The sequence below is a fragment of the Equus przewalskii genome, chromosome 22 (genome assembly GCF_037783145.1).
Source record: "Equus przewalskii isolate Varuska chromosome 22, EquPr2, whole genome shotgun sequence".
NCBI classification, from domain to species: domain Eukaryota; kingdom Metazoa; phylum Chordata; class Mammalia; order Perissodactyla; family Equidae; genus Equus; species Equus przewalskii.
Genome location: NC_091852.1, coordinates 12963169 through 12991030, shown reverse-complemented (window position 1 = coordinate 12991030; position 27862 = coordinate 12963169). Strand labels below are relative to the sequence as shown.

Sequence of the window (27862 nt, the reverse complement as noted above, 5' to 3'; positions counted from 1 at the left end):
TGTTCTTTGGCATAGTCACAAAGTTTGCAGTTATCACCCCTAATTCCAGAGCATATTCAACACCCCAAAAATAAACCTCATACCCATTAGCAGTCACTCCAAATTTGCTCCCAATCCCTACCCCCAGCCCCAGCCCACCTGCCTGCCTGCTTGTGGCAACCGCTAATCTACTTTCTATCTTTATGGATCTGTCAATTCTGGACATTTCATTTATTTTTATTTTTTAGTATTTTTAAAAGAGATTGGCACCTGAGCTAACAACTGTTGCCAGTCTTTATTTATTTATTTCCTTCTTCTCCCCAAAGCCCCTCAGTACAAAGTTGTATGTTCTAGTTGTGAGTGCCTCTGGTTGTGCTGTGTGGGATGCCGCCTCAAGGTGGCCTGATGAATGGTGCCAGGTCCACGCCCAGGATCCGAACTGGCAAAACCCTGGGCCGCTGAAGTGGAGTGCATGAACTTAACCACTTGGCCACCTGGCCGGCCCTGGACATTTCATTTAAATGGAATCATACAATATATATGGCCTTTTGCATTTGGCTTCTTTCGCTTAACATATTCTCAGGGTCATCTATGTTGTAGCATGTATCAGTATTTCATTCCTTTTTATGACTAAATAATATTCCATTGTAGGGATTACCACGTTTTGTTTATCCATTCATCATTTGATGGGCATTTAAGTTATTTCAGCATTTTGCGTTTAGAAGTAATGGTGCTATGAACATTCACGTCCAAGTTTTTTTTGGTGGGCATATGTTTTGAACTTTCTTGGGTGTATACCTAGGAGTGGAATTGCTGAGTCATATAGTAACTGTTTCAGACTTTTTAAGGAACTGCCAAACTTTTCCAAAGTATGTGTTTTTTTGTTGTTGAATGTTGAGAGTTCTTTAAATATTATGAATACAAGTTCTTTGTTAGATATGTGATTTGAAAATATTTTCTGCCAGTCTTTTCCAAGTCTGTCTTTTGCAAAGCAAAAATTTTAAATTTTGATCAAGTACAGTTCATCCAAAATTTTCTGTCAGTCATGCTTTTGGTGTTGTGACCTTGAATCTTTCCCTAACTCGAAGTCACAAAGATTTTTTCCTATTTTCTTTTAGAAGTTTTATAATTTTATATTTTATGTTTTAGTTTCTGATCCTTTTTTCAATAAGGAGTGGTAGAAGTTGGAGGGTGAGGTTCATTTGTTCATTTGTTTTCATGAGGATGCAAATAGCCAGTTGTTTGAGCACCACTTAAGAATATCCTTTCTCCATTGAATTGTCTTTGCACTTTTGTTAAAAAAAAAAAAAAACCCAGTAGACTTTATATTGTGTGGGTTTATTTTTGGCTTGTAATCTGTTTCAATGATTTGTGTGTCCATCTTTTCACCAGTATCACCCTTGTGTTGATAATTGTAGCTTTATAGTAAGTCTTGAAATTAGGTAATGTGATCCTGTAACTTTAGTGTTTATCAAATTTTTAAAATAACATGTCAGTGTTTTATGTATAGAAATTGGTTGTATTTGGATAAATGAAGCTTTAAATAATAGCTGGAGATTTTTAAAAAACATTCTTTGAGAATTTAAAAAGCAGTAATTTTTGATAAACTTAGAGGACTTTTAAAAAACATTCTTTGAAAATTTCAATAATGGAAACTAGATATTACATAGGAAAAATGTTAAGATTTGGATCATTAGATCATATTTTATGATCTAATGTCAGAGGGCCTGTTAGTTTTAAATGTTTGCTTTCATCCTAGGCTTCTGTGTAGTAATCCAACTAATTTCACTCTTAGCATATTAATAGTATTAGTATTCTGAAGTTACATGGATGTTTCAAACCTGATAATGTGTAGTGCTCTGAAAATTTCTTTCTGAGATGGCTCTTTGGAAATCAGAATCCACTTTTCCCTAGAACCATTGTTATGTATGAGTGAATAGTTTCCAAAAACCTGGTTAATTATCATGTAGCAGAACAATGCTCCTATACTGGGTCCTATACACTAAGTAGACTGAGTGCTGGAAACATCTATTTTGTGGGAGGGGAAAGAGGAATTGAGCTTTATTTCAAACTCTTGGCAAATTTTGATGTCAGTAAAGTATACTTTTTATACACGGCTGTTTCCAGTTCTCCACCCTTCCTATAGATCATCTACTTAGGGAGGTGGTAGTACTTAACAGACTCGTTGGAGAGTCATCTCCCAACTTTCCTAAGCAATCAAGCATTCACATTTCCTTTAAGAGCCAGGCTGGATTAGAATCAGCCATAGATGCTTGTTTTAAATACAGATTTGTAAACTGCTTCCCAGAGATTATAATTTATTTATCTGGAGTAGGACACTAAAACTTTTTTTTTTCGACAAATGACCCAGGATTGTGATGACAACTAATAGGTGCATTTTAAGAGCACTTTCAGGGCAAAGTATTAGAAATTCAGAGAGAGGGGCAGTTACAAGGGTGGCTTGTGTGATAGAGTTATTATTTGTAACACAGGGAGTACCCATACTTTATAGTCTCTTCTTATTATAGTCTTCTTCTTGCTCTTTCTTGTTTTTTCGAAAATTACAGTACTCAGACAAATTTGCCATTTTTTATGTTATTGAGTGTACAATAGTTTACAACATTGTCAGATTTCAGTTGTACGTTATTACTTGTCCATCACCATATAAGTGCTCCCCTTCACCACTGTGCTCACCCCCCCAGCCGCCTTCTCCTGTAGCCACTGAACTGTTGTCTTTGTCCGTGTGTTTGTTTATCTTCCACTTATCAGCGAAATCATATGGTGTTTGTCTTTCTCTGGCTTATTTTGCTTAACATCATACCCTCAGGGTCCATCCATGTTGTTGTGGATGGGAGGCTTTTTGTCTTTTTTTTATGGCTAAGTAGTATTCCATAGTATATATACACCACATCTTCTTTATCCAGTCATCAGTTGATGGGCACTTGGGTTGCTTCCACATCTTGGCTATTGTGAGTAATGCTGCAGTGAACCATGGGGGTGCATAAGTTACTTTGAATTGTTGATTTCAAGTTCTTTCGATAGATACCCAGTAGTGGGATAGCTGGGTCATAATGGTATTTCTATTTTTAGTTTTTTGAGAAATCTCCATACTGTTTTCCATAGTGACTGCACTAGTTTGCATTCCCATCAGCAGTGTATGAGGGTTCCCTTTTCTCCACAACCTCTCCAATATGCAAGTTTTTTTTTTTGTTATGCCTGACATCTCTATGTAACATTAGAAGCTCACATTTCTTGTTTTTTAACTAACTTCCATATTCTGTTTTTGAAATGTTAACCTCCCAGTTTTCTCTTTTTAATAGTGTCTTATGTTCAGTGGCCACTTACTGCATACCCTCAGTATACCAGTGTCTGTATAGGAAGATGAAGATTCAGTCAGGGCACAGTTCCTGATTTTAAGGAGTCATTCTTCTGTGATAGGAACATACTGGGGAACCTAACAAATGATTGTTATAGTCTAGTGGTAATTACTAATTCTAATTCATTAAATATTATTTTTACTTTATGTTCTAAGATACTTTCATAGAACTTCAGAGCTGAAAGGGAACATTTTGTTATGAAAAGTGTTCAAACATATATCAATGTTACAAGATTTTATAGTCATATCCATCTACCCATAATCTAGATTCTACCATTAGTTATATATTAACAGCTGTATTGAGGTATAATTGACATATAGTAAAATGCACATATTTAAAGTGTACAGTTTGATAAATCTTGACATATGTACACCTGGGAAACCATCATCATGATCAAGATAATGAACATATCCATCACACCCAAAAGTTTCCTTGCCCCTTTCCCCAGAAGCATCCAATATTTTGATTTTTTTTCCTACCATACGTACCTCTATTCCTGGTTTACTGAGAGTTGTTTTCCAAGAATGTGTGTTAGTTTTTGTAAAATGGTTTTTCTGCATCTATTGATATGATCATGGGATTTTTCCTTAGCCTGTTGGTGTAATGGATTACATTAACTGATTTTTAAATGGTGAATGAGCGTTTCATACCTGGAATAAATCCCACTTGGTCATGATATATGATTATTTTTATACATTGTTGAATTCAACTTGCTGATATTTTGTTGAGGATTTTCGCGTCTATGTTCATGAGAGATGCTGGTCTGCAGTTTTTCTTTCTTGTAGTGTCTTAGTCTGATTTTGGTATTAGGGTAATGCTGACTTCACAGATGAGTTAGAAAGTGTTCCCTCTGCTTCTCTTTTCTGGAAGAGATTGTAAGGGATTTGTATCATTTTTTCCTTCAATTTTTGGTAGAACATTAGTGAAACCATCTGGGCATTATGCTTTCAGTTTTGAAAGATTATTAATTATTGATTCAATTTTTAAAATAAATATAGGCCTATTTAGATTATGTATTTTTTTCTTGTGTGAATTTCGGTAGAATGTATCTTCCAAGGAATTGGTATGTTTCCTCTAAGTTACAACATTTGTGGGCATGTTTATAATATTCCTATATTATCGTTTTAATGTCCATAGGATCAGTAATGATGGCCCTTCCTTTCATTTCTTATATTAGTAATTTTTGGCTTTTCTCTTTCTTCCTTAGTTAACCTGGCTAGAGAGTTATTAATTTTATTGATCTTTTCAAAGAACCAGTTTTTGGTTTCATTGATTTTTCTCTATTGATTTTCTGTATTCAATTTCATTGATTTCTGCTCTAATTATTATTTCTTTTCTTCTGCTTGCTTAGGATTTAATTTGCTCTTCTTTTCTAGATTCCTAAGGTGGAAGCTTTGATTACTGATTTTAGATGTTTCTTCTTTTCTAATATAATATGTGCACTCAGTGGTTTAAATTTCCCTCTAAGCCCTGCTTTTGCTGCATGTCACAGATTTTGGTAAGTTGTGTTCTCATTTGATTCAAAATATTTTAAAATTTCTTTTGGGGCTTCTTCTTTGACCTTTGTGTCTTTTAAAACTAATGTTTATTTAATCTTCAGGTATTTTGGGATTCTCCAGCTTTCTTTCTGTTACTTATTTCTAGTTTGATTCCTTTGCGGTCTGAAAGCAAACTTTGTGTGACTTCTGTTCCTTTAAATTTGTTAAGGTATGTTTTATGGCCCACAGTGTGATTTTTCTTGGTGAATGTTCCATATGAATTTGAGAAGAATATGTATTCTGCTGTTGTTGGATAAAATGTTTTATAAATTTCAATTAGATCTCTTTATTTTTAATTTGTCTATGTCTTTGTATTTAAAGTGGACTCCTTGTAGACACTTTATAGTTGGGTTTTGTTTTTTATCCACTCTGTCAAATCTCTGTCTTTTAATTGGTATATTCAGACCATTCACATTTAATTTAAAGTAATTATTGATATAGTTGGGTTAATGGATTTATATATACCGTATTTGTAGCTGTTTTCTATTTGTTGCGTATCTTTCTTTGCTTTTTAAAATCTTCCCCTTTTTTTCCCTCCTTCTCTGGTTTTAATTGAGCATTTTATATGATTTAATTTTTTCTCCTCTCCTAGCATATCAATTATACTTCTTTAAATTTTTTTTTTTTAGTAGTTGGCTTAGGATTATAGTATACGTTTAAAACTAATCTAAGTCTGCCTTCAAATAAAACTATACTGCTTCATGGATAGTGGAGGTACCTTGTAACAGAGTATTTCATTCCATCCCTTATGCCTCTTATAACATTGCTGTCGTTCATCTTACTTATCCATAAACTCTACTCACCCAGTGTACTGTTCTTGTCATTATTTTGGATAGTTTTTCATTAGACCTTTAAGAATAATGAAAAAGAAGGGATAATTTTACCTTCACTGATTCCTTCTCTAATACTCTTGTAGATCTGAGTTTCTGACCTATATCATTTTCCTGCTCTCTGAAAACTTTTAACATTTCTTGCAAGGGCGGTCTACTGGCAACAAATTCTCAGTTTTTGTTTGTCTGAGAAAGTCTTTATTTCTCCTTCACTCTCTCCTTCCATTTAAAAAAGTTGTGGTAAAATATACACAACATAAAATTTATCATCTTAACCATTTTTAAGTGTACAGTTCAGTGGCATTAAGTATATTCACATTGTTTTACAACCATCACCGCCATCCATCTCCAGAACTCTTCATCTTGCAAAACTGAAGCACTGCACCCATTAAGCAATAACTACCCATTTCCCCTCCCCTCAGCCTGTGGCAACCACCGTCCTATTCTCTGTCTCTATGAATTTGACTACTCTAGGTGCCTCATATAAGTGATATCATATGCTATTTGTACTTTTTTGTCAGGCTTATTTCACTTTGCATGGTATCTTTAAGGTTCATCGGTGTTGTAGCATATGTCAGAATTTCATTCATTTTTAATGCTGAATAACAGTCCATTGTATGTATACACCACATTTTGTTTCTCCATTCCTCTGTCAGTGGACACATGGGTTGCTTCCACCTTTTGGCTGTTGTGAATAATGCTACTACAAGCATGAGTGTACCAATATCTCTTTGAGGCCCTGCTTTTAAATGTTTTGGGTATATGCCCACAAGTGGAATTGCTTGGTCATATAATTCTATTTTTAATTTTTAGACTAACCACCTGACTGCTTTCCATAATGGCTGCACCATTTTACATTCCTGCCAGCATTGCACTAGGGTTCCAGTTTATCCACATCCTCAGAAACATTTGTTATTTTCTGTTTTGTTCATAGTAGTCATGCTACTGGATTTGTGGTGGTGTCTCATTGTCATTTTTATTTGCATTTCCCTAATGATTAGGGAACATATTTTCGTGTACTTATTGGCCATTTGTATATCTTCTTTGGAAAAATATCTATTCAAGACCGTTGCCCGTTGTTTAATTGGTTTGTTGTTGGTGGTGAGTTGTAGGAGTTCTTTATTTATTCTGGATATTAACCCCTTATCAGATATGTTATTTGCAAATATTCCCCATGTTCCATGTCTTGCCTTTTCATTGTTGATAGTGCCCTTTGATGCACAAAAGTTTATAATTTTGATGAAATACAAATCATCTATTTTCTTTTTGGTGCCACACATCCAAGAAATCATTGCCAAATCTAATGTCATGGAAACTTTCACCTATGCTTTCTTCTAAGAGTTTTATAATTTTGGGTTTGACATTTAAGTCTTTGATCCATGTTGAGTTAATTTTTAGATATAGTGTAAGGTAAGGTTTCAGCTTCTTTCTTTTGCATGTAAATATCCAGTTTACCAACACCTTTGTTGAAAAGACTGTCCTTTCCAAATTGAATGATCTTGACAGCCTTGTTGATAATCATTTGACTGTATCTATGGGGATGTACTTCTGGGCTATCTCTTCTTTTCCATTGGTCTAAATGTCTATATGTCAGTACCACACTGTTTTAATTACTCTAGTGAGTTTTGAAATCAGAAACTGTGAGACTTCCAATTTTCTTTCTTTTTTTTTTTTTTAAAGATTTTTTGACTGTTTGGGAGTCCCTTGAAATTCCATATGAATTTAAGGATGGATTTCCTTATTTCTGCAAAAAACATTGGGATTTTAATGTGCATTGTATTGAATCTGTAGGTTGCTTTGGATAGTATTGACATCTTAACAATATTAAGTGTTCTAATCCATTAACATTGGATGTCTTTTCATTTTTTAATTTCTTTCAGCACTGTTTTATAGTTTCAGGGTACAAGTCATTCACTCCCTTGGTTAAGTTTATCCATAAATGTTTTATTATTTTTGATGCTATTGTGAATAGAGTTGTTGTCTTAATTTCTATTTCAGGTTGTTCATTGTTAGTGTAAGAAAACACAACTGATTTTTGTGTTTTGATTTTGTATCTGGCAACTGCTGAATTCATTCATCCCAAGAGTTGTTTTTAGTGGAATATATAGGGTTTTCTTCATAGAATATCACATTGTCAGTAAACAGAGATAATTTTACTTCTTCCTTTCCAAGGTGGATGCCTTTTATTTCTTTTTCTTGCCTAATTACCCTGACTAGGACTTTCAGTACTGTTTTGAATGAAAGTGGTGAAAGTGGGCATCCTTATCTTGTTCCTGATATTAGAGGAAAAGATTTGTGTTTCACCATTGAGAACGATGTTCATTGTGGGCTTTTCATGTATGGCCTTTATTATGTTAAGCTGGTTTCCTGTTATTCTTAGTTTGTTGAGTGTTTTTTTATCACGAAAGGATTTGAGATTTTTTTGACTGCTTTTTCTTTACCAATTGAGATGATCATGTGGTTTTTTCCCTTCATTCTGTTAAGAAGGTGTATTACGTTGATTGATTTTCATATATTGAACCATCCTTCCATTCCAGGAATAAATTGTGTTGTCATGGTGTACAGTCCTTTTCCTGTGCTGTTGAATTTTATTTGCTGCTATTTTGTGGAGGATTTTTGTATCAATGTTCATCAGAGATATTGATCTGTAGTTTTCTTGTGTGTGTACTTTTCTTTGGCTTTGGTATCAGATTAATACTGACCTCGTAGATTGAGTTTGGAAGTATTGCCTTTTCTTCAGTTTTTTGCAGGAGTTTGAGGAGTATTGGTATTCTCTTTTAAATATTTGGTAGAATTCACCAGTGAAATGATCTGGTCTGGGTTTTTGTTGTTGTTTTTGAGAGGTTTTTGATTACTTATGAAATCTCCTTACTAATTATACGTCTGTTCAGATTATTTATTTCTTCATGATTCATTAGTGGTAGGGTGTGTGTTTCTAAGAATTTATCCATTTCATCTAGGTTATCCAATTTGTTGATGTACAGTTGTTCATGGTACTCTTTATAATCTTTTTTATTTCTTTAAAATTGCTGCTACTATCCCTTCCTTCATTTCTGACTTTAGTTACTTGACTCTTTTCTCTTTTTTTCTTAGTCAGCCTAGCTAAAGATTTGTCAATTTTGTTGATAGTTTTGAAGAATCAGCTTTTGGTTTCATCAGTTTTCTCTATTGGTTTTCTGTTCTCTATTTTGCTTGTCTCTGTTCTAATCTTTATTATTTCATTCCTTCTGGTAGCTTTGGGTTTAGTTCATCTATTTCAGTTTCTTTAGGGTGAAAATTTACATTGTTGATTTCAGGTATTTCTTTTTTAATGTAAACATTTACAGCCATAAATTTACCTCCCAGGACTTCTTTTGCTGCATCTCATAAGTTTTGGTATGTTGCGTTTAATTTTAATTTTTTTTGTTTTTAAATTTTTCTTTTTGATTTCTTCTTTGACTCATTGCTAGTTTGTGTGTTAATTTTCACATATTTTTAGGTTTTTCAGTTTTCATTCTGCTCTTGATTTCTAAATTCATTCCATTGTTATCAGAAAAGATATCTTTATGATTTCAGTCTTTTAAAGTGTATTCAGATTTGTTTTGTTGCCTAACATATGACCTGTTTTGAAGAATGTCTCATTGCGCTTGAGAAAATTGTGTATTCTGCTGTTGTTGGGTAGAGTGTTCTGTATATATTCATTGAGTTCAATTCGACTATTTCCTTGTTAATCTTCGATCTGGTTGTTCTATCCATTAGTGAAGTCATGTATTGAAGCCTCCTACTGTTATCATAGAACGACCTATTTCTCTCTTCACATCTGTCATTGTTTGATTCATATGTTTTTGAGCTTTGATGTTTGGTGCATCTATGTTTACAACTGTTATATCTGCTTAGAGAATTCATCCTTTTATTATTGTATAATGTGCTGCTTTGTTTCCTGTAACAGCTTTTGATTTACAGTCTATTTTATCTAAGTATAGCCTTCTCTGCTTTCTTTTGGTTATTATTTGCATTAGGGAATCTTTTTCCATCCTTTTGATTTTAACCCATGTCTGTCCTTAGAGCTAAAGTGAGTGTCTTGTAGACAGCATATAGTGGGATTTTGTTTTGTTTTGTTTTGTTTTTTAATCCACTCTGCCTATCTGTGTCTTTTGATTGGAGAATTTAAACTATTTACATTTAAAGTAATTGCTGTTAGGGAAGGACTTACAGTTGTCATTTTGTTAGTTATTTTCTGTATGTCTTATATTTTCTGTTTTGTTTTTCTCCTTACTGCCTTCCTTTTTGTTCAGTTCTTTTTGTGGTGACATTTTGATTTCCTTATTTCCTTTTGTGTATATTTTATAGATACTTACTTTGTGGTTCCGCAGGGATTATGTATCTTAATGTTATAACAATATATTTTAAACTGATACCAGTTTAATTAAATGCATACAATAACTGTACTCCTATTCAGCTTGCTTCTCCAACTTTGTTGTTGACGTAACAAATGATGTCTTTATATATTATATACCTATTAATATGGACTTATACTTTTTTTATTCTTTTGTCTTTTAAATTTTGTAAAAGAATACGAAGTGGAGTTACAAAGTAAAATTATAATACTACTACTTTTTATATTTGCCCATGTATTTACCTTTCCTGAGAACTTTATATTTTCATATGGCTTTGAGTTACTGCATAGTGTTCGTTCTTTTCAACTTGAAGGACTCCTTTTAAAATTTTTGTAAAATAAGTCTACTGGTAATGAATTCCCTCAGCTTTTGTTTATCTGAGAATATCTTAATTTTTCCCTCGTTTTTGAAGTAGGCATATTTTGCTGGATACGATGTTCTTGGTTGACATTTTTTTTCTTGCAGCACTTTAAATATGTCATCCCCTGTTTTCTGGCTTGCAAGGTTTCTGTAGAGAAATATGCTGATAATCTTATTGAAGATTCCGTGTACATGTCAAGTGACTTTTCTCTTGCTGCCTTTAATTTCTCTTTGTCTTTGATTAACATGTTTCTTGGTTGAATTGAAATTCTTGCCTTCAAATATCCATGTCTTTCCTCAGATTTGGGAAGTTTTTGGCTGTTATTTGTTCAAATAAATTCTGCTCCTTTCTCTCCCTTCCTCTTGGACTCCCATAATGCATGATCTACTTAATGATGTCCCTGAGTCCCTTAGGCTCTCGTCACTTTTCTTCACTTTTTTCCTTTTGCTGCTCACTCTGTACTTTCACATGACCTGTCTTCAAGTTTACTGATTCATTCTTTTGCTTGTTTGAGTCTGCTTTTGATTTTCTCTAGTGAATTTTTCAGTTCACTTATACTTTATTACCTCTGTTGTGTGTGTGTGTTTCTCTGCTTTCTTTCAAGATTTTTCTTTTTGGTTCTAATTTATGTATAACATTGTGTAAGTGTAAGGTATGCACCATGTTGATTTGATAACTTGTATATTACAGTATGATTACCACCATGGCTTTAGCTAACATTTCTGTTGCGTCACATAATTATCATTTCTTTTTTGTGATGAGAACATTTAAGACCTAGTTTCTTGGCAATTTTGTAGTATATAATACAGTATTGTTGACTATAATCACTAGGTTGTACGTTAGATCTCCAGAACTATTCATCTTCTAGTTGCAAGTTTGTACCCTTTAACAGTATTTCCCAATTCCCCTACATCCCATCCCCTCATAACCACCATTCTACTCTGTTTCTATGAGTTCACCTTCAGCTTTTTAAAATTCTGCATATAAATGATATCATACATTATTTGTCTTTCTTTGTCTGGCGTTTTTCACTAAGCATGATGCCCTCACAGTCCATCCATGTTGTCTCAAATGGCAGGATTTCCTTTTTTCTCATGGCTGAATAATATTCCATTGTGTTTATGTATATACGCACCATATCTTCTTTATCCATTTATCTGTTGATAGACACTTAGATTGTTTTTGTATCTTGACTATTGTGAATAATGCTGCAGTAAACATGGGAGTGCAAATATCTTTTCCATATCCTATTTTCTTTTCCTTTGGATATATACTCAGAAGTGGGGTTTCTAGATCATAATCAAGATTTTTCTTTGTCTTTAATTTTGAATACATTTTGATTATGATATGCTTAGGTGTAGATTTTCTGGTATTTTCCTGCTGGGTGTTCTCTGGGCTTCCTGGTTCCATGGTTTGGAGTCTTTGTCATTAATTTCAGAAATTTCTCAACCATTATTACTCTAAATGTTTTTTTCTGTTTCTCTCCTTTGTTTCACCTTCTGGTATTCCTATTATGTATATGTTACAGCTTTTACAATTGTATTGCAATTCTAGGATGTTCTGTTCTTTTGTTTTTCTCTCTGCATTTCAGTTTTGGAAGTTTATTATATTTTCAAGTTTGCTGACTTTAGATTTTAAAAATTTCTTTCCAATTGTTCATTGCAAATATATTTAAATTCAATTTATTTTATATTGTTCTTTTATCATGCTACCTTGCTAGATTCATATTGTTTGTATACTTCTGATTTAAATGTTTGTATACATTAACACTGAGCTACAACTGCAGAGGTCAGAACTTGCAGTAAATGATGTTGTGGTCAAACATGGAATCTTAGACTCAGTTGAAGGATGAAGGTGAGCTAATGAGATCATAGTTGGATTCTGTTTGCTGTTACGTACATTACTTATAATTATTTTTCCTTAAAATGATGTTTAAGAATAAGTATACTTAACTTTAAAATGGAAAATATTTGAGTATTTCAGTTTTAATTTTTTAATACTTTTTTTAGGAGCTGTGGCCTTGAAGAATCTTGAAATTAAAGAAAATGCCCTGGTAGGTTTTCCCTATAAAAATTTGTAATATTAGTATATTTAGCTATATGGACTTCTTCAGGGTTTACTTTATTTATTTATTTATTATTTAAGTTGGAGAAAATTTTTTGAAAATAATTTCTGTAAAATGTGAATTTTGCAAAGTGGACTTTTACTCTCCTTAAAAGCATAAACAGTATAATTTTTCCCATTTAAAAAATGTTTAATATTTATTTTTTCCTGTATGCTTTTATTTTAAATGGTTATCTCCCCAATTGTCTTCAAGTTTTTTTAATACCATTTTAACCATTTTTAACTGTACAATTCAGGCATTACTTGTATTCACAATGTTGTGCAACCAGCCCCAAAGGGAGCTCTGTAACCATTAAGAAATAACTCCCCATTCCCTCTCTCCATAGACCTTGCTAACCTCTAATCTGCTTTCTGTCTCAATGAATTTGCCTGTTCTCTGTACCTCGTATAAGTGGAATCATGCTGTGTTCCTTATTTTGTATCTGGCTTATTTCACTTAGCATAATTCCTTCAAAGTTTATCCATGGTATAACATGTATCAGAACATCATTCCTTTTTATGACTGAATAATATTTCACTGTATGTATATGTCACATTTTGTTTATCCATTCATCTGTTGATGGATACTTGGGTTACTTTTGACTTTTGGCTCTTGTGAATAACACTGCTATAAGCATTGGTATATACATGTCTATTTGAGTTCGTGGTTTCAATTCCTGTGGGTAAAAATCTAGGAGTGGAATTGCTGGATTATATGGTAATTTTATATTTAGCCTTTTCAGGAACTGCCACACTGTTTTCCATAGCAGTTGAGCCATTTTATATCACATCAGCAATGCATGAGGATTCCAGTTTCTCCACATCCTTGCCAACATTTATTTTCTGTTTTTTGATAATAGCCATTGTAATGGGTATAAAATGGCATCTCATTTTGGCTTTTCTTAGCATTTCTCTAATGACTAATGAAGTTGAGCAACTTTTCGTGTGCTCATTGGCCATTTGTGTATGTTCCTTGGAGAGATGTCTGTTGAAAAATGTTGCTTTTTACTCGAGTTTTGTTTTGTTTTGTTTTTGATTGAGTTGTGGTTGTTTATGTATTCTGGATATTTCCCTTTGCCAGATATGTGATTTGCAAATCTCCATTTTGTGGATTGCCTTATGCCTCTGTTGATAGTGTCTCTGCACAGAAGTTTTTAATTCTGAAGAAATTGAATCCATCTATTTTTTCTTTTATTGTCTGTGCCTTTGATGTGATAGTCAAGAAATTATTGCCAAGTCTCATGTTAAGATTTTAACATATTTTCTTTTGAGGGTTTCAGTTTTAGTTCTTGTGTTTAGGACTTTGGTCCATTTTGAGTTAATTTTTGTATAAGGTACGAGTCCAACTTCTTTTTTTTGCAGTGGGTATCTAGTTTTCCCAGCACCATTTATTTAAAAAGTTGTCTTTTTCCCCATTGAATGGGGAGAAATGTTTTTGAGAATTGTTTTTTTTCATTTGCAAAATGGGGTTTTAATCTTTTTACAAGAATAAACTAACAGTGGAATTTATCACTTTTTTTTGTCAAATAATGTAAAAGCGGTAGTCATGCTGGTATGGGTAACTTAAGTGATTAGTATTGCTGTAGAACCTTTCCCCTATTTATTTTAAAAGGACCAATCTCCCTGAATTTTATGGTTTTGAGAATAATATTGAAATTATAAACATAAATTTAAATAAGTGTTGAAGGTAAAGGGAAGGTATAAGTTAACTTAAATCCTTTAAATAATTTTGGGAAGAAAAAAGTTATCTATTTTGTTGAACTGTTCGTGTACTAATATTTTACATGTTTTTTTTGTAGAGTCAACTTGATGTGCCATTTAAAATTAAAGTTGGTCATATAGGTAAGCTATGTTTATTGTTTGAATGTCCTTCTTACTGGACATGCAAGTAGAATAATATGTCTGGTATCTCTATAATGGGATGTTTTTAAAGTTTCTGAGCATTAATTGGAAATAATCATGTGTTTTCTTCTAGTTAGATACTAGTTGTATAGCAAAAATATTGTGTGGTCTGTATATCCCTTGTCTAATACTTATGAAATTACACATTTTAAATTATACATTTTATTAGGTGTTAAAAATAAGTTAATTGAGAGCCAAAGCATTAAATCTAATAGAGCATAACTATCTCAGTTTCATAGGTTTCTGACACTAGTTAATGTTGCTGTATTCTGATTGGCAGTGGATGTGTGGTACAGGGAGTAGGGTTTGGATCATCCAGGCAGTGTGGCTAGGGACCGAATGGAAACCTAGTTTCTGCTCTGGAAGTTTTCTAGGTTTGCAGGAAATATTGTATTATTTCCCTGGTGTTCATAGTTTACATTTTAAGTTAATTGGGTGAGCAGAAACTGATTGGAATATGATGTTTTAAAATGTTGAATAAAAACATGTATGTTTGGTTTCTTAAATTATGTTGGGTTATTAACTTTATTGTTTAAACTATTGTTTATACTTTGTTGGTTTAAATATGGTGCAAGACGATAGTATCATTATTTGTCCCTTGGAAGTATTTTTGTTACTTAGTTTGTATAGTACGATTTATACAGTGTTGCAGCATTATATAAATGTTGTTGATGTCACTTGGGGAACAAAGTATTCTGAAAGCCTGTGTAAGTTACATGATGATGTTGCCACAGGTTTGTGCATTTACAGTTGCTGTTAGACCATGTGCCAGAGAAAGTTCTCATGATGTGACATTTCTGGGACTCAAATTCTATCTCTTGCCCCCTTCAATTTAAAGCCAATTTAGCATAAATAAGAGGGGAAGAAATGTCACCCCTAACTTTTCCCCCTAACGTATTTATTTGTTTATTTATTTATTTAAGGTCATAATAGTTTATAACAATGTGAAATTTCACTTGTACATTATTGTTGTGTTTTGTGTGTGTGTGTGAGAGGAAGATTGGCCCTGAGCTAACATCTGTTGCCCGTTTTGCTCTTTTTGCTCGAGGAAGATTGTTGCTGAGCTGACATCTGTGCCAGTCTTCCTCTATTTTATGTGGGATGCTGCCACAGTGTGGCTTGATGAGTGGTGCTAGGTCTGTACCCGTGCAGGTCCGAACCTGCAAGCCCCGGGCCACCACAGCAGAGCGTGCAAACTTAACCACTGTGTCACCAGGTTGGCCCCATTTGTACATTATTATTTGTCAGTCACCATATATATGTGCCCCTTTACCCCTTGTGCCCACCCCCAACCCCCTTTCCCCTCTGATAACCACTAATCTGTTCTCTTTGTCCATGTGTTTGTTTATCTTCCACATATGAGTGAAATCATATGGTATTTGTCTTTCTCTGTTGGGCTTATTTCACTTAACATCGTACCCTCAAGGTCCATCCATGTTGTTGCAAATGGGATGATTTTGTCTTATTTTATGGCTGCGTAGTATTCCATTGTATGTATATACACCACATCTTCTTTATCCATTCATCAGTCCATGGCACTTGGGTTGCTTCCATGTCTTGGCTATTGTGAGTAGTGCTGCAATGGATATAGGGGTACATAAGTTTGAATTGTTGATTTCAAGTTCTTTGGATAAATACCCAGTAGTGGGATGGCTGGGTCATATGATATTTCCATTTTTAATTTTTTGAGAAATCTCCATACTGTTTTCCATAGTGGTTGCACCAGTTTGCATTCCCACCAGCAGTGTATGAAGGTTCCCTTTTCTCCACATCCCCTCCAACATGTGTTGTTTTTTGTCTTCATAGTTATGGCCCCTCTGACAGGTGTAAAGTGATATCTCATTGTAGTTTTGATTTGCATTTCCCTGATGATTAGTGACTAACATGTTTATTTTTGCATATTTGTATGTGATTGTTTACATGTATACATTTTGACTACTTGTAATCATGATATATGTGTGATTTTATGTTCAATTTTTTAAGTTAACATTTAATAAAGATTTCTCATAATCTATGTTAATTTGACCTCATTTATTTCTTATGGTAGTGCAATAATCCAATGGATGCATATTTGGACATTGTAGAATAATCTGGTATTTCCACTGGTATAAAAATATTACAGTAAACATTTTCATGTAGCTTTTAAAATTTTTCCAAAAATCATTGAATTTTATAATTATCGTATTTCAGTGTATATAAATTTAACATCAATTCAAGAAAAGTCAAAAATATGTAAGAATAGATAGACTTGATTTCATTTAGAGCCTGCCTTCTTTCCTTCTTATTTTTTCTTGCCTGACCATGTTTAAAAATAATAGTAAGGTAATTTTCATTGTTAATATAACATAGTGGAAAGTACACTGCACTAAATACTAGACAATTTTGAGAATCATTTAAGGTGTTGTTTGCATACCTCTATCATAGCACCTGTCATTCTTTAATAGCATTATTATTTTTTTCCTTCTACTTGACAATAAGGTTCTTGAGAAGTGGATTTAATTTTTATTGTATCCTCACCACTTATCACAATACCTGGCATATAGTAGAACAGTTTGTTGAGTGAAAGAAGTACACATATCCAAATAAGTGGTACAGTGGTATAACCAGTTTTAGAAACTTATTGTCCCCTCGCCATTATTGGGTGTTATTAATCTTACTGATATTTGAAAGTTTTCCTCATTTAGCATGCAGAATTACATACATATGAAATATAAGTTCTCACATATTTTAGAAGTAGTTGTCTTCATGTGGAAGATTTTTGGAATTGCCTTTGTTCATATTTTTCTGAATTTTCCAAATTTTCTGTGAGAAGTCTGCACTTTATAATGAGAATAAAAAACAGTTTGGTTTTTTTAAAAAAAGATTTAGTGGTGAGAATGCTTCATTGTTAATTTTATATGTGTTTCTTTGATTACTTAATGCTATTTTGTCACTGTTCTCTGTCTTTTTGTTCCTTTGCTTTTTTTGATTATTAGTGTATGTTTGTCTATGTGTGTAAGCAGTCTGGTACATTTTTTTTTTCTTCCCCAAAGCCCCAATACGTAGTTGTATATTTTAGTTCTAAGTCCTAGTTCTTCTATGTGAGCCGCCGCCACAGCATAGCCCCTAACAGATGAGTGATGTGGTTCCCCGCCCAGGAACTCAACCCGGGCCACTGAAGCGGAAAACGCCAAACTTTAACCACTAGGCCATCAGGGCTGGCTCTGCTTGGTACATTTATAAATAAATTCACTATGTCAAATTTGGCACACTTGTTTTGTCAATCTGCTCATTTCATTTTGGTTATATTTTGGAGTGTACATAAATTTGACATGGTCACTATCTTCTCTGATTCTAAAACTTAGAAAGTTATCTCTCTTTGAGAAATCAGATAGTTTGTTTTTCTCTGGATAGACATTGTATGATTAAATCTTTTTCTCATTTTGGAGTTTTTTGAGATACCCATTTTTGGGTTATGTAATGAGATAGATCTAAGTAGATATTTTTTTCCTTTCCCAAATTACTAACCACTTAATGCAGTAATAGTGTATTTAGTAATTTTTGCCTTCCTCAATCAGGACAATTATTTCTAAATCTAGAGACTCATACTTTGTAAAAAATTTTAAAACTTTTTATTATGAAAATTTTCTAAATGCACCAAACTAAATGGTATGATGAACCTCTTACATAGTATTTTTTAGTTCAAGAAATCTAATGCTTTTTAAAATACTTTGTTATTGGATTGTGATAAACATTTTCATTAGTTTGAATAATTTTCTAATATTGCCCATGATCCTTGATTATTAGCGTAGAACTTTGTGCATATATACACTTATGGTGAAAATCATACACTTATATTACTATATATATGTGTGTGTATATATATAATCTCTGTATGTGAAAAGTGCACATATGTACACTTACATAAAGTGTATAATCTGCTTTTTTAAAGTGTAAGAAAAATACTTATAGGGAGTTAGAGTAAGAATTGGGGAAATTCAAAGTTATAATATCAAGGATTGTTGATTAATGGAAAAATATTGGTATATTTTTGACACAAATCACCATGAATAGAAACTTGTAAATATTTAGAATATCAGGTAGATTTTCCAAGAATATCAGGTAGATTTTCCAAGAATACTAGTACAGATAATTTCAAATCATGACAACAAAGGCTTGTTGTTTTTGGTTGTAGAATAGCTTTCTGTAAAGTGACTGAGTTCGTAAGGTCAAAGGCCACTTTATCTCTTTTCACGTCTGACAGGAAATGGGCTGACAGTAGCTGTAGGTTGAATGAATAATATTTTTGTCTTTTTTTTTTCATGTAGGTATTCTTAATCTTGTAATTCCATGGAAAAACCTTTATACTCAACCAGTTGAAGCTGTATTGGAAGACATTTATTTACTCATAGTGCCTTCTTCTAGTAAGTCAAATTTTAAACATTGTAATTTGAATTGCTCTTTTTTGTGCATGGAAAAAAATCTTTATATTTGATAATTATATTTGTTCAAAATACTTTTGGGGAAGTTTTTGAGATATTTTTATATTTAAACTTGTTATTTGGTAATTCAAATTAAATTGGACTTTACTGTAAATTTTTGTAGACTTTGAGTTAGTGATTATTTTCAAGGATATGTTTTGGAACGAGTGGATTTTAATTGAAGGTAATTAAGATTCTTCCTTTTTATGCTTCCTGTAGAAATAAAATATGATGCTTTAAAAGAAGAAAAACAACTCTTAGAAGCAAAGCAACGGGAACTAAATAGAATAGAAGAAGCAAAACAAAAAGTAGCTGATCAAGGTAAAGAAAACAATAGATAAGAATGGTAATAAAAAAAGTGGAAAAGACCTAAATATTTATCAATATTTATAACGTATAAATATATATCAATATATATAATATTTGAATATTATTTTTCTCTGGAGGCACTGAGATTACTTAACAAATATGAGAGACTCTTATTACATGGGGAATTTTAATGTGGTTTGTATGTTTTGTCATAGTGACAGAAACTTTACCTTGCAGAAATTTACTTTGGGGCAAATAATATACCTAGTTTATGAGTAAGATTAGTTTTTATTTATAGTAATTAATTTCATCAAGTATATTCTCTTACCTTTCTAGCTTTTTTTTATCCCCCTTATATCAGTTTTTCACTTTCTGCAGATACCCATTCCCTCAGTCTATTTCTATTTTCTCAAATCTCTTTTCTCCCTGGCTTCACATCCTTTGCTTTCAACCAAGACCAAAAATGGTGCATTACTTCAACCCTTTCTTTTGTCAGTGTAAGAGATGTCCTGCAGAAATCTAATCGCTGTCCACTTGTGCTGTGGCCACCATCACCAGCTGCTTTTTGTAGTCTAACTAACTTCTCCCTCTAGTGAATCTTTTTCCTTAGCATGTGAAATACTGTAACCTCTCTTATCTTCAAACATAAAATCGTCTTCCTAACCTAAGCTGTTCATCTGTTTATCTTCTGTTCCTCTGTCCTTCATTTAATAGCTAAGCATCTTAAAAAATACATGTATGTACTGACTTCACTAGCCTTGCCATGCATTGGTTTTTTAAATTAAAAAATAAAATCCAATAATAAACATTTTACCTTTTGAGAAACAGGTTAAAAACATTAAAGGAGATTTAACCAATTCATTGTGCGTGGCAACACTTCTTGTAATTATTTTTTCATTTTTGTCACAGTTCTTTCGTATCCTCTGTAGTCATTTATCCCTACACACAATCCCTGTTTTTATTAAAAAAATTTCTTATTGTGGCATACACATGAAATTTACCATCTTAATCATTTTAAGTGTATAGTTGAGTGTTATTAAATAGATTTGTAATGTTGTGCAGCCATCACCACCATCCATCTCCTTCTCTCTTTTCATCTTAGAAATTGAGACTTTATAGCCATTAAACAATAACTCATCCATTCCTCCCACTTTACACCTACTCCCTGGAAACTGCCATTCTACTTTCTAAGATTTTGACTACTCACGTAAGTGGAATCCTACAGTACTTGTCTTTTCCTGACTGGTTCATTTCATTTAGCATCATGTCGTCAAGGTTCATCCATGTTGTACCATATATTAGAATTTCTTTTTTAAGACTGAATAATATTCCGTATTGCAAATACACCAAATTTTGCTTATCCCTTCATTTATCAAGGGAGAATTGGGTAGCTTCTATGCTTTAGCTATTGTGAATAATGCTGCTCTGAACACGGGTGTACACATATCCCTTTGAGACACTGCTTTCAATTTTGGGGGGGTATACACCCAGAAGAAAAATTGCTGAATCATATGGTAATTCTACTATATTTTTAATTTTTTGAGGAATCGCTGTACTGTTTTCCATAGGGACTTGCACCATATTGTGTTCCCACCAACAGTTCAGAAGGGTTCCAGTTCCTTCACATCTTAGCCAACATTTGTTACTTTCTGTTTTTTTGATAGTAGCAGCCTAATGGCAGTGAAGTGTAACTCATGTAGTTTTCATTTGCATTTCGCTAGTGATTCATATTTCAGCATCTTTTCATGTGTTTATTGGCCATTTGTATATCTTCTTTGGAGAAATGTCTGTTCAAATCTTTTGCCCATCTTTTAGTCAATTTGGTTTTTTGTTGTTGTTGGAGTGATAGGAGTTCTTTATAAATTCTGGATGTTAACCCATATTAGATATATTATTTGCAAATTTTCTCCCATTCTATGGGTAGTCTCTTTACTCTGTTGATAGTGTCCTATGATGGACAAAATTTTTTAATTTTCATGAAGTCCATTTTGTCTACTTTTTCTTTTGTTGCCTGTGCCTTTGATGTCATGTGCAAGAAATCATTGCCAAATCCACTGTCTGCAGCGTTTGCCCAACGTTTTCTTCTAAGAGTTTATTATAGTTTTTAGGTCTTAGATTTAAATCTTTGATCCATTTTGATCTGTAGTTTTCTTTTGGTGTCTTTGTGTGGCTTTGGTATCAGATTATTGCTGACCTCATAGATTGAGTTGGGAAGTATTCTCTTCTCTTCAGAATTTGGAAAGAGTTTGAGGAGGATTGGTATTGTCTTCTAATTGTTTGGTAGAATTCGCTAGTGAAGCCATCATGTCCCAGGCTTTTATTTACTGGGAGAATTTTGATTACTGATTCAATCTTCCTAGTTATATGTCTATTCAGATTTTCTATTTCTTTGTGATTTTTGTCTTGGTAGGTTTTGTGTTTCTGAGAATTTGTCCATTTCATCTGGTTAATCCAATTTGTTAGCATACAATTGTTTACAGTACTCTCTCATAATCCTTTTTAGTTCTGTAGAATTGGTGGTAATGTTCCCACTCTCATTTGTGATTTTAGTAATTTGAGACTTAACTTGTTTTTCTTAGTCCATCTAGGTATTTTTGATTTTGTTGACCTTTTCAAAAACCCAGCTTTTGGTTTCGTTGATTTTTCTCAATTGGTTTTCTATTCTTTATTTAGTTTATCTATGCTCTAATCTTTATTATTTCCTTCCTTCTGCCAGCTTTGGGTTTAGTTTGTTCTTTTTCTGTTTGTTTAAGTTTTCTAAAGTTAGGTTGTTTTGAGATCTTTCTTATTTTTATTTATTTATTTTTTTAAAGATTTTATTTATTTTTTCTTTTTCTCCCCAAAGCCCCCTGGTACATAGTTGTATATTCTTCGTTGTGGGTCCTTCTAGTTGTGGCATGTGGCATGTCCGCGCCCAGGATTCGAACCAATGAAACACCGGGCCGCCTGCAGCGGAGCACGCGAACTTAACCACTCGGCCACGGGGCCAGCCCGATCTTTCTTATTTTTTATAGCTATAAATTTTTCCCTTAATATTTATTTCTGTGTCCTATTAATTTTAGTATGTTGTGTTTTTATTTTCGTTCATCTCTAAGTATTTTGTAATTTCCCTTATGATTTCTTCTTTGTCCATTGGTTGTTTTAAGAATGTTTGATTTCCACAAATTTGTGAATTTTCCAATTTTACTTCTGTTATTGATTTCTAATTTTATCCTGTTGTGGTCAGAGATGATACTTTGCATGATACCTTTTTTTAAAGTCTCTTGAGGAGCTGGCCCTGTGGCCAAGTTTGTGCGCTCTCCTTCTGCAGCCCAGGGTTTGGTCGGTTCAAATCCTGGGCGTGGACATGGCACTGCTCGTCAAGCCATGCTGAGGTGGCATCCCACATGCCGTGACTAGAAGGACCCACAACTAAAAATACACAACTATGTACCAGGGGGCTTTGAGAGAAAAAGGAAAAATAAAATCTTATAAAAAGAAAAGCAAAAAAGAAGAAAGAAAATCTATTGAGACTTCAATTTGTGTCCTCGTGTGGTCTGTCATGGAAAATGTCCCATGTGCACTTGAGGAGAATGTGTTCGCTGGCATTGTTGGGTAGAGTGTTCTATATATGTGTGTTACATCCATTTGGTTTATTGTGTTGTGTAAGTCCTCTATTTCCTTACTTATCTTCTGTCTGGTTGTTTTATCCATTATTGAGAGTGGTATATTCAAGTCTCCCAAGTATTATTATAAAGCAGTCTGTTTCTCCCTTCAATTTTATCAGTTTTGCTTCATATATATTGCTGGTTTGTCATTAGGTGCATAATTATTTATAATGTTATATCTTCTTGCTGTATTGAACCTTTTATTAATATATAATGTCCTTTTTTATTTCTTATACCTTCTTTTATTTCTAGTTTGTCTTGTCTGATGATATAGCCACCAGTACTCTCTTTTGGTTACTATTTGCATAGAATATCTTTTTCCATCCTTTCACTTTCAGTCTGGTCGTGTCTTTGGATCTAAAGTGAGTGTCTTATAGCTAGCATGTAATTGGATCATGTGTTTTTATCCATTCTACTAATCTCTGTCTTTTGACTGACGTGTTTAGTCTGTTTACATTAAAATAATTACTGCTAAGGAGAGATTTCTGTCATTTTGCTGTTTGTTTACTATATGCCTCACCATATTTTTTTGTCCCTCAATCACTGTATTACTGTTGTTTTTTTGATTCAGTTGATTTTTTTTGTAGAGAAGTTTTGAAATTCCTTGCTCATTTCCTTTTGTGTATATTCTATAGCTATTTTCTTTGTGGTTGTCATGGGGTTACATTTAACATCCTAAAGTTACAACACTCTACTTTGAAGTTATACCAGCTTCACTTCAATAACATACAGTAACTGTTTTTTTACAGCCCTGTCCCTAACTCTTTCAGTTGCTGATGTCACAGAATTACATCTTTATATATTGTGTTGCCAAAACAAACTAATAATTCTTTTAAATACATTTGTCTCTTAAATTGTGTAGAAAACAGCATGTGCAGTTACAAAGCAGTTACCATAATACTAGCTTTTAGGCTAAGAATTTTTTTATAAATATATTAGTTTCTCAAATCCTGTAGAAAACAAAAAGTAGAGTTACAAACCATTGTCACAATAATATTAGCTTTTTAAATTGCTCATGTATTATCTTTTGTTGGGGTCTTTATTTTTTCATATGGCTTCTAGTTACTGGGTAGTGTCCTCTTATTTCACCCTGCCCTCTTATTTTCACCTTATTTTACCCCCCGTCGTCATGTGTCAGAGGGTGGGTCTGCTGGTAACACATGTTCTGAGCTTTTGTTTATTTTGGAATGTCTTCATTTTTCCCTCACTCTTGAAGGACAATTTTTCTGGATATAGCGTTCTTGATTTTTTTTCTTTTAGCACTTTAAATATATTAACCCACTGCCTTTTGGCCTTCAATGTTTCTGTTGACAAATCCGCTCAAAATCTTTTTAAGGATCCCTTGTATGTGATAAGTAGCTTCCCTCTCGCTGCTTTCAAGATTCTCTGTTTATTTTTGGCTTTTGAACATTTGGTTATAATGTGTGTCGATGTGGATTTGTTTGAGTTCTGCTTACCTGGAGGTTCTTGAGCTTCTTAAATATGTGTAATTATATCTGTCTTCAAATTTGGGAAGTTTTCAGCTCTTATTTATTAAAATATTCTGTCTGCCCCTTTCTCTCTCTTTTCTCCTGCTGGGACTCCTACAGTGTGTATGTTGGTCTGCTTGTTGGTGTCCTGTGGGTTCCTTAGGCTCTGTTCACTTTTCTTCAATGTTTTTTCTTTCTGTTCCTTAGACTTGATAATTTCCATTGTTCTATCTTCAAGTTCACTGATTCTTCTGCCCGTTGAAATCTGCCTTTGAATCTTCATCTGGTGAATTTTTCCTTTTAGTTGTCGTACTTTTCAGTTCCAGAATTTCTGTTTGGTTTCTTTTTAGGTATTCTATCTCTTTATAAATATTTCCATTTGTTCATACATTGTTTTCTTTACTTTCTCCACGTCTTTCTTTAGTTCTTTGAGCATCTATTCAACAGTTGTTTTAAGATTTGTCTAGTAGATTTGTTGTCAGGTCTTTTTCAGGGATAGTTTTTGTTGATTTATGTTTTCCCTTTGAAGGACCGTACTTTTCCTGTTTCTTTGTATACCTTGTGAGTTTTCACTGGAAACTGGACATTTGAATCTAACAATGTGGTGTCTGTGGAAATCAAATTCTCTCCCCTCCCCATGGTTTTCTGTTTTTTTGTTACTGCTTGTGTTTATTATTATTTTTTGATTATTGTAGGATGTCTCTGTGCCAAGGATCAGCCTGAGATATAAACTTAAGGTCTTCTCAGATCTTTTCTTAGCCTGTGCCTTTCCCTGAACATGTGTGGTCACATTCTAGTTTTCCCCATATGTGCAGTTGCTTTTGAATGTCCTAGCCTTAATGTTTTGCTCCCGAAAGGGCAAGAAGATAACAATGAAGGGGGCAGAAAAAACTAGATACTGGCCCTTTAAATTCCCTGGATGTCACTTGAGCTGGAGGATGAGGGGCTTGCAACAATGGGGGATGGTACAAAAACAATGTCCACTTTTCTCTTTGCACTTCTGTGATCAGAAGCGGCGGTAAGCAATTAGAGCACAGACCTCCAGATATTCAGAGGATAGGGTCCCTTGTGCTCACCTTGACTCCAGCAAGTTGTGTGCAAGCTGCTCTAGGAAGAAGTGCATAGCTGCCTGCCATGAGCCTGGGGGCAGGGGAGGGGTAGCTGCTGCTGTGCTAAGAGCTGGAATTTATATAAATTAATTGCAATTTACTTTCTAAGCCTTCCTCTTGAAGTTGCAAGCCTTCAATAGACTCCAGAGTTCTGAAATACTTACATTAGGCAGCTTCTGCCTGTGCTGTTGTGTCTACATGAGAAGACAGCTTCCTGGTGTTTTCTACTCTGCCATTTTCCCCAGAATCCTCCTCTCTTCCAGTCTTCTCTTTCTTAAGTCTCCTAGACTTTTTCCTTTTAAAAATTATTTTTATTTTATCAAGATAATACATATACATAGCTTTAAAAGTTAAACAGTAGTATAGGACCCATAATTAAAGGAAAAAAAAACTGTCTCCTGGCTTAGCCCCTCACCCTGCTCCCTGCAGATCTACTTTCAAGTTTTTAACGTGTGTTTGTGTTTATCTCCATATTGCTACATAAGATGAGTACTCTTCTTCTATTTGATGTATTATGTTTATACACCATTTGTATATGTATATGTATAAGCTTCCTTCTATGGACTATGAAGACCGACCCTAATTTTCCATCTTCCTAATAGAGTTAGATTTTTAGTTAAATCAGTATTCGTTGTTTATGTTATCATGGCCGTATATGAATGTTTACTCCTGAGCCAAATAGTCTACTCTGATTACATATGTTTCCTGGCACAACTTTATTAGCTTGGTAATAGTAGGTGGATGTAGGTGTGATTGTTTATTATGTAGAACTTTTACTTAATGTGTCTGTTTCTGGTAGATGGATCTCCCTGTACCTTCATGTACGTGGTTTTGGAGTCTTTAGCCTGTCAGGTTCATTTTGTCCAGAATAAACCCTTGCTTCTCACTAGAGTGGGAAAGGGATAGTTGATTGGCTGTGTGGACTGGGGTAGGGAGGGTACATAGAAGTCCAACTGCTCATTACACAGACTTTAAACCAATCCCTGTATCATCACCCGGTCCCTCCACCATCCTTCCTCTTTGCCATTTACCCCAGTTCCTGAATCTTTCCAGGGTTCTGTTTTTTGATTCATCTTGTGTTTTATTGGCATCTCCATCTATGGGCATTTAAGATTGCGTTTCTTTCTCTCTGGTACATCGGCTAAGGCCATCTTCTTTCCAGCTTCTGAACTTTTGAAGATCTCTCTTATCTGTTCTTTCTCCTGTACTCTTTCTTTTGGGCTTGGGATTTCTCAGAGTTACCAGCATTAGACTGATAGTTCAGGCTACAAGATGTGGATGAGATTCCCTGTAACAGCGGTATGGAATGAGAAAAAAATCCGTGGTCTGAGCCCTAAGGAAATCCAACATTTAATGATTGTATAGAGGAGGAAAACAGAAAACGATCAAAAAGGAATGGTTAGATAAGTAGGAGGACATTTGGAGATTGTGATTCCATGGGAAAACAATGTTTTGGGAAGCAAAGAATGTATCAGATCCTGCTGAGATATCAGGTAAATTGAGGATTATGAAACAGTCATTTTATTTATGACATGTAGACGTCATTGGTCACCTTAGAAATAGCTATTTTTATTGATTTATGATTTCAGACAAGGAGCTTCTGTTTCTTCCAAAGTTGGAGGCAAGGTGATCTGCTAAGAGTAAAGAGAGCAGTGGAAGAGTTGTTGGACTTTTGAGGAGAATCAAAAAGAATTTTGAAATAGTTATTCTGGAGACTGTGAACAAGTTGACTGGAGAAGTGTAATAAGGTTGTTGGTTAGTTGAAGTTGGTGATGACTAATTTACAGTAATTCCAATCTGTACTGTTGTGATGTTCTCCTCTAGTACTCACCTGGCAAGGCATAGGCATGTTTATATAAAAAGTAGATAGTTGGTTTTATTCAGGGTTAGAGTTTTATTGACAGAGGAACATGAGAAAAAAGAGCAAAAGAGTTTAAAGGGTTGATGAAATAATATATTATGGAATCCGAGCTGGATAAGGAAGTCAGCAGGAAACTAGTCAATAGGGAAAGAAAGATTTAGCATTTAATTGAATGACTGAATACATTTATAGAGTAAAGGATTTTGTTAGGTAGTGGTGGGATTCAAAGATTAAAATAAAAAGCCCTGTCTTCAAAGAGCTTATATTCTGAATTTATATTCTGCTATCTGCTTATTAATTCCAAAGTTCTTTTATATTCACATATATTCGCTTGTGTCTGTTGCATTTGATATCACTTGCATTTGATGCTCATATGATATCTTCATCAACTTTTCTTTATCTAAGGCCTTCTGGGCCAGCTGAGTTAGGGAGGAGTAGTAAGTCATTAGAGGAGAAGATAGATAATATATATATACAGGTGGAACAGGACTAGAAATAGGACAAGAGATAGCTTTCATTGGCATTTTCAAGTTGGGGGATA

The 27862-nt window shown here is 33.7% G+C and overlaps 1 protein-coding gene across 9 annotated transcripts in view; it reads left to right on the top strand.

Moving 5' to 3' along the window:
* Window positions 1–27862, top strand: part of VPS13A (vacuolar protein sorting 13 homolog A) — a 233757-nt gene that overhangs the window by 3096 nt on the left and 202799 nt on the right. For 7 of the 9 annotated variants that reach the window (XR_011531544.1, XR_011531547.1, XR_011531546.1 and 4 more), the window contains exons 2-5: window positions 12471–12514; window positions 14364–14406; window positions 18774–18869; window positions 19146–19247. Coding sequence is in view for 3 of the 9 variants with exons in the window: in XM_070590109.1 (XP_070446210.1) it covers window positions 12471–12514; window positions 14364–14406; window positions 18774–18869; window positions 19146–19247 (285 nt within the window). In the remaining 6 variants the exon portion in view is untranslated. Of the gene's footprint in view, window positions 1–4732; window positions 4855–4956; window positions 5064–12470; window positions 12515–14363; window positions 14407–18773; window positions 18870–19145; window positions 19248–27862 lie in introns of all 9 variants that reach the window. The other 2 variants (XM_070590112.1, XM_070590113.1) reach the window with 2 other exon arrangements.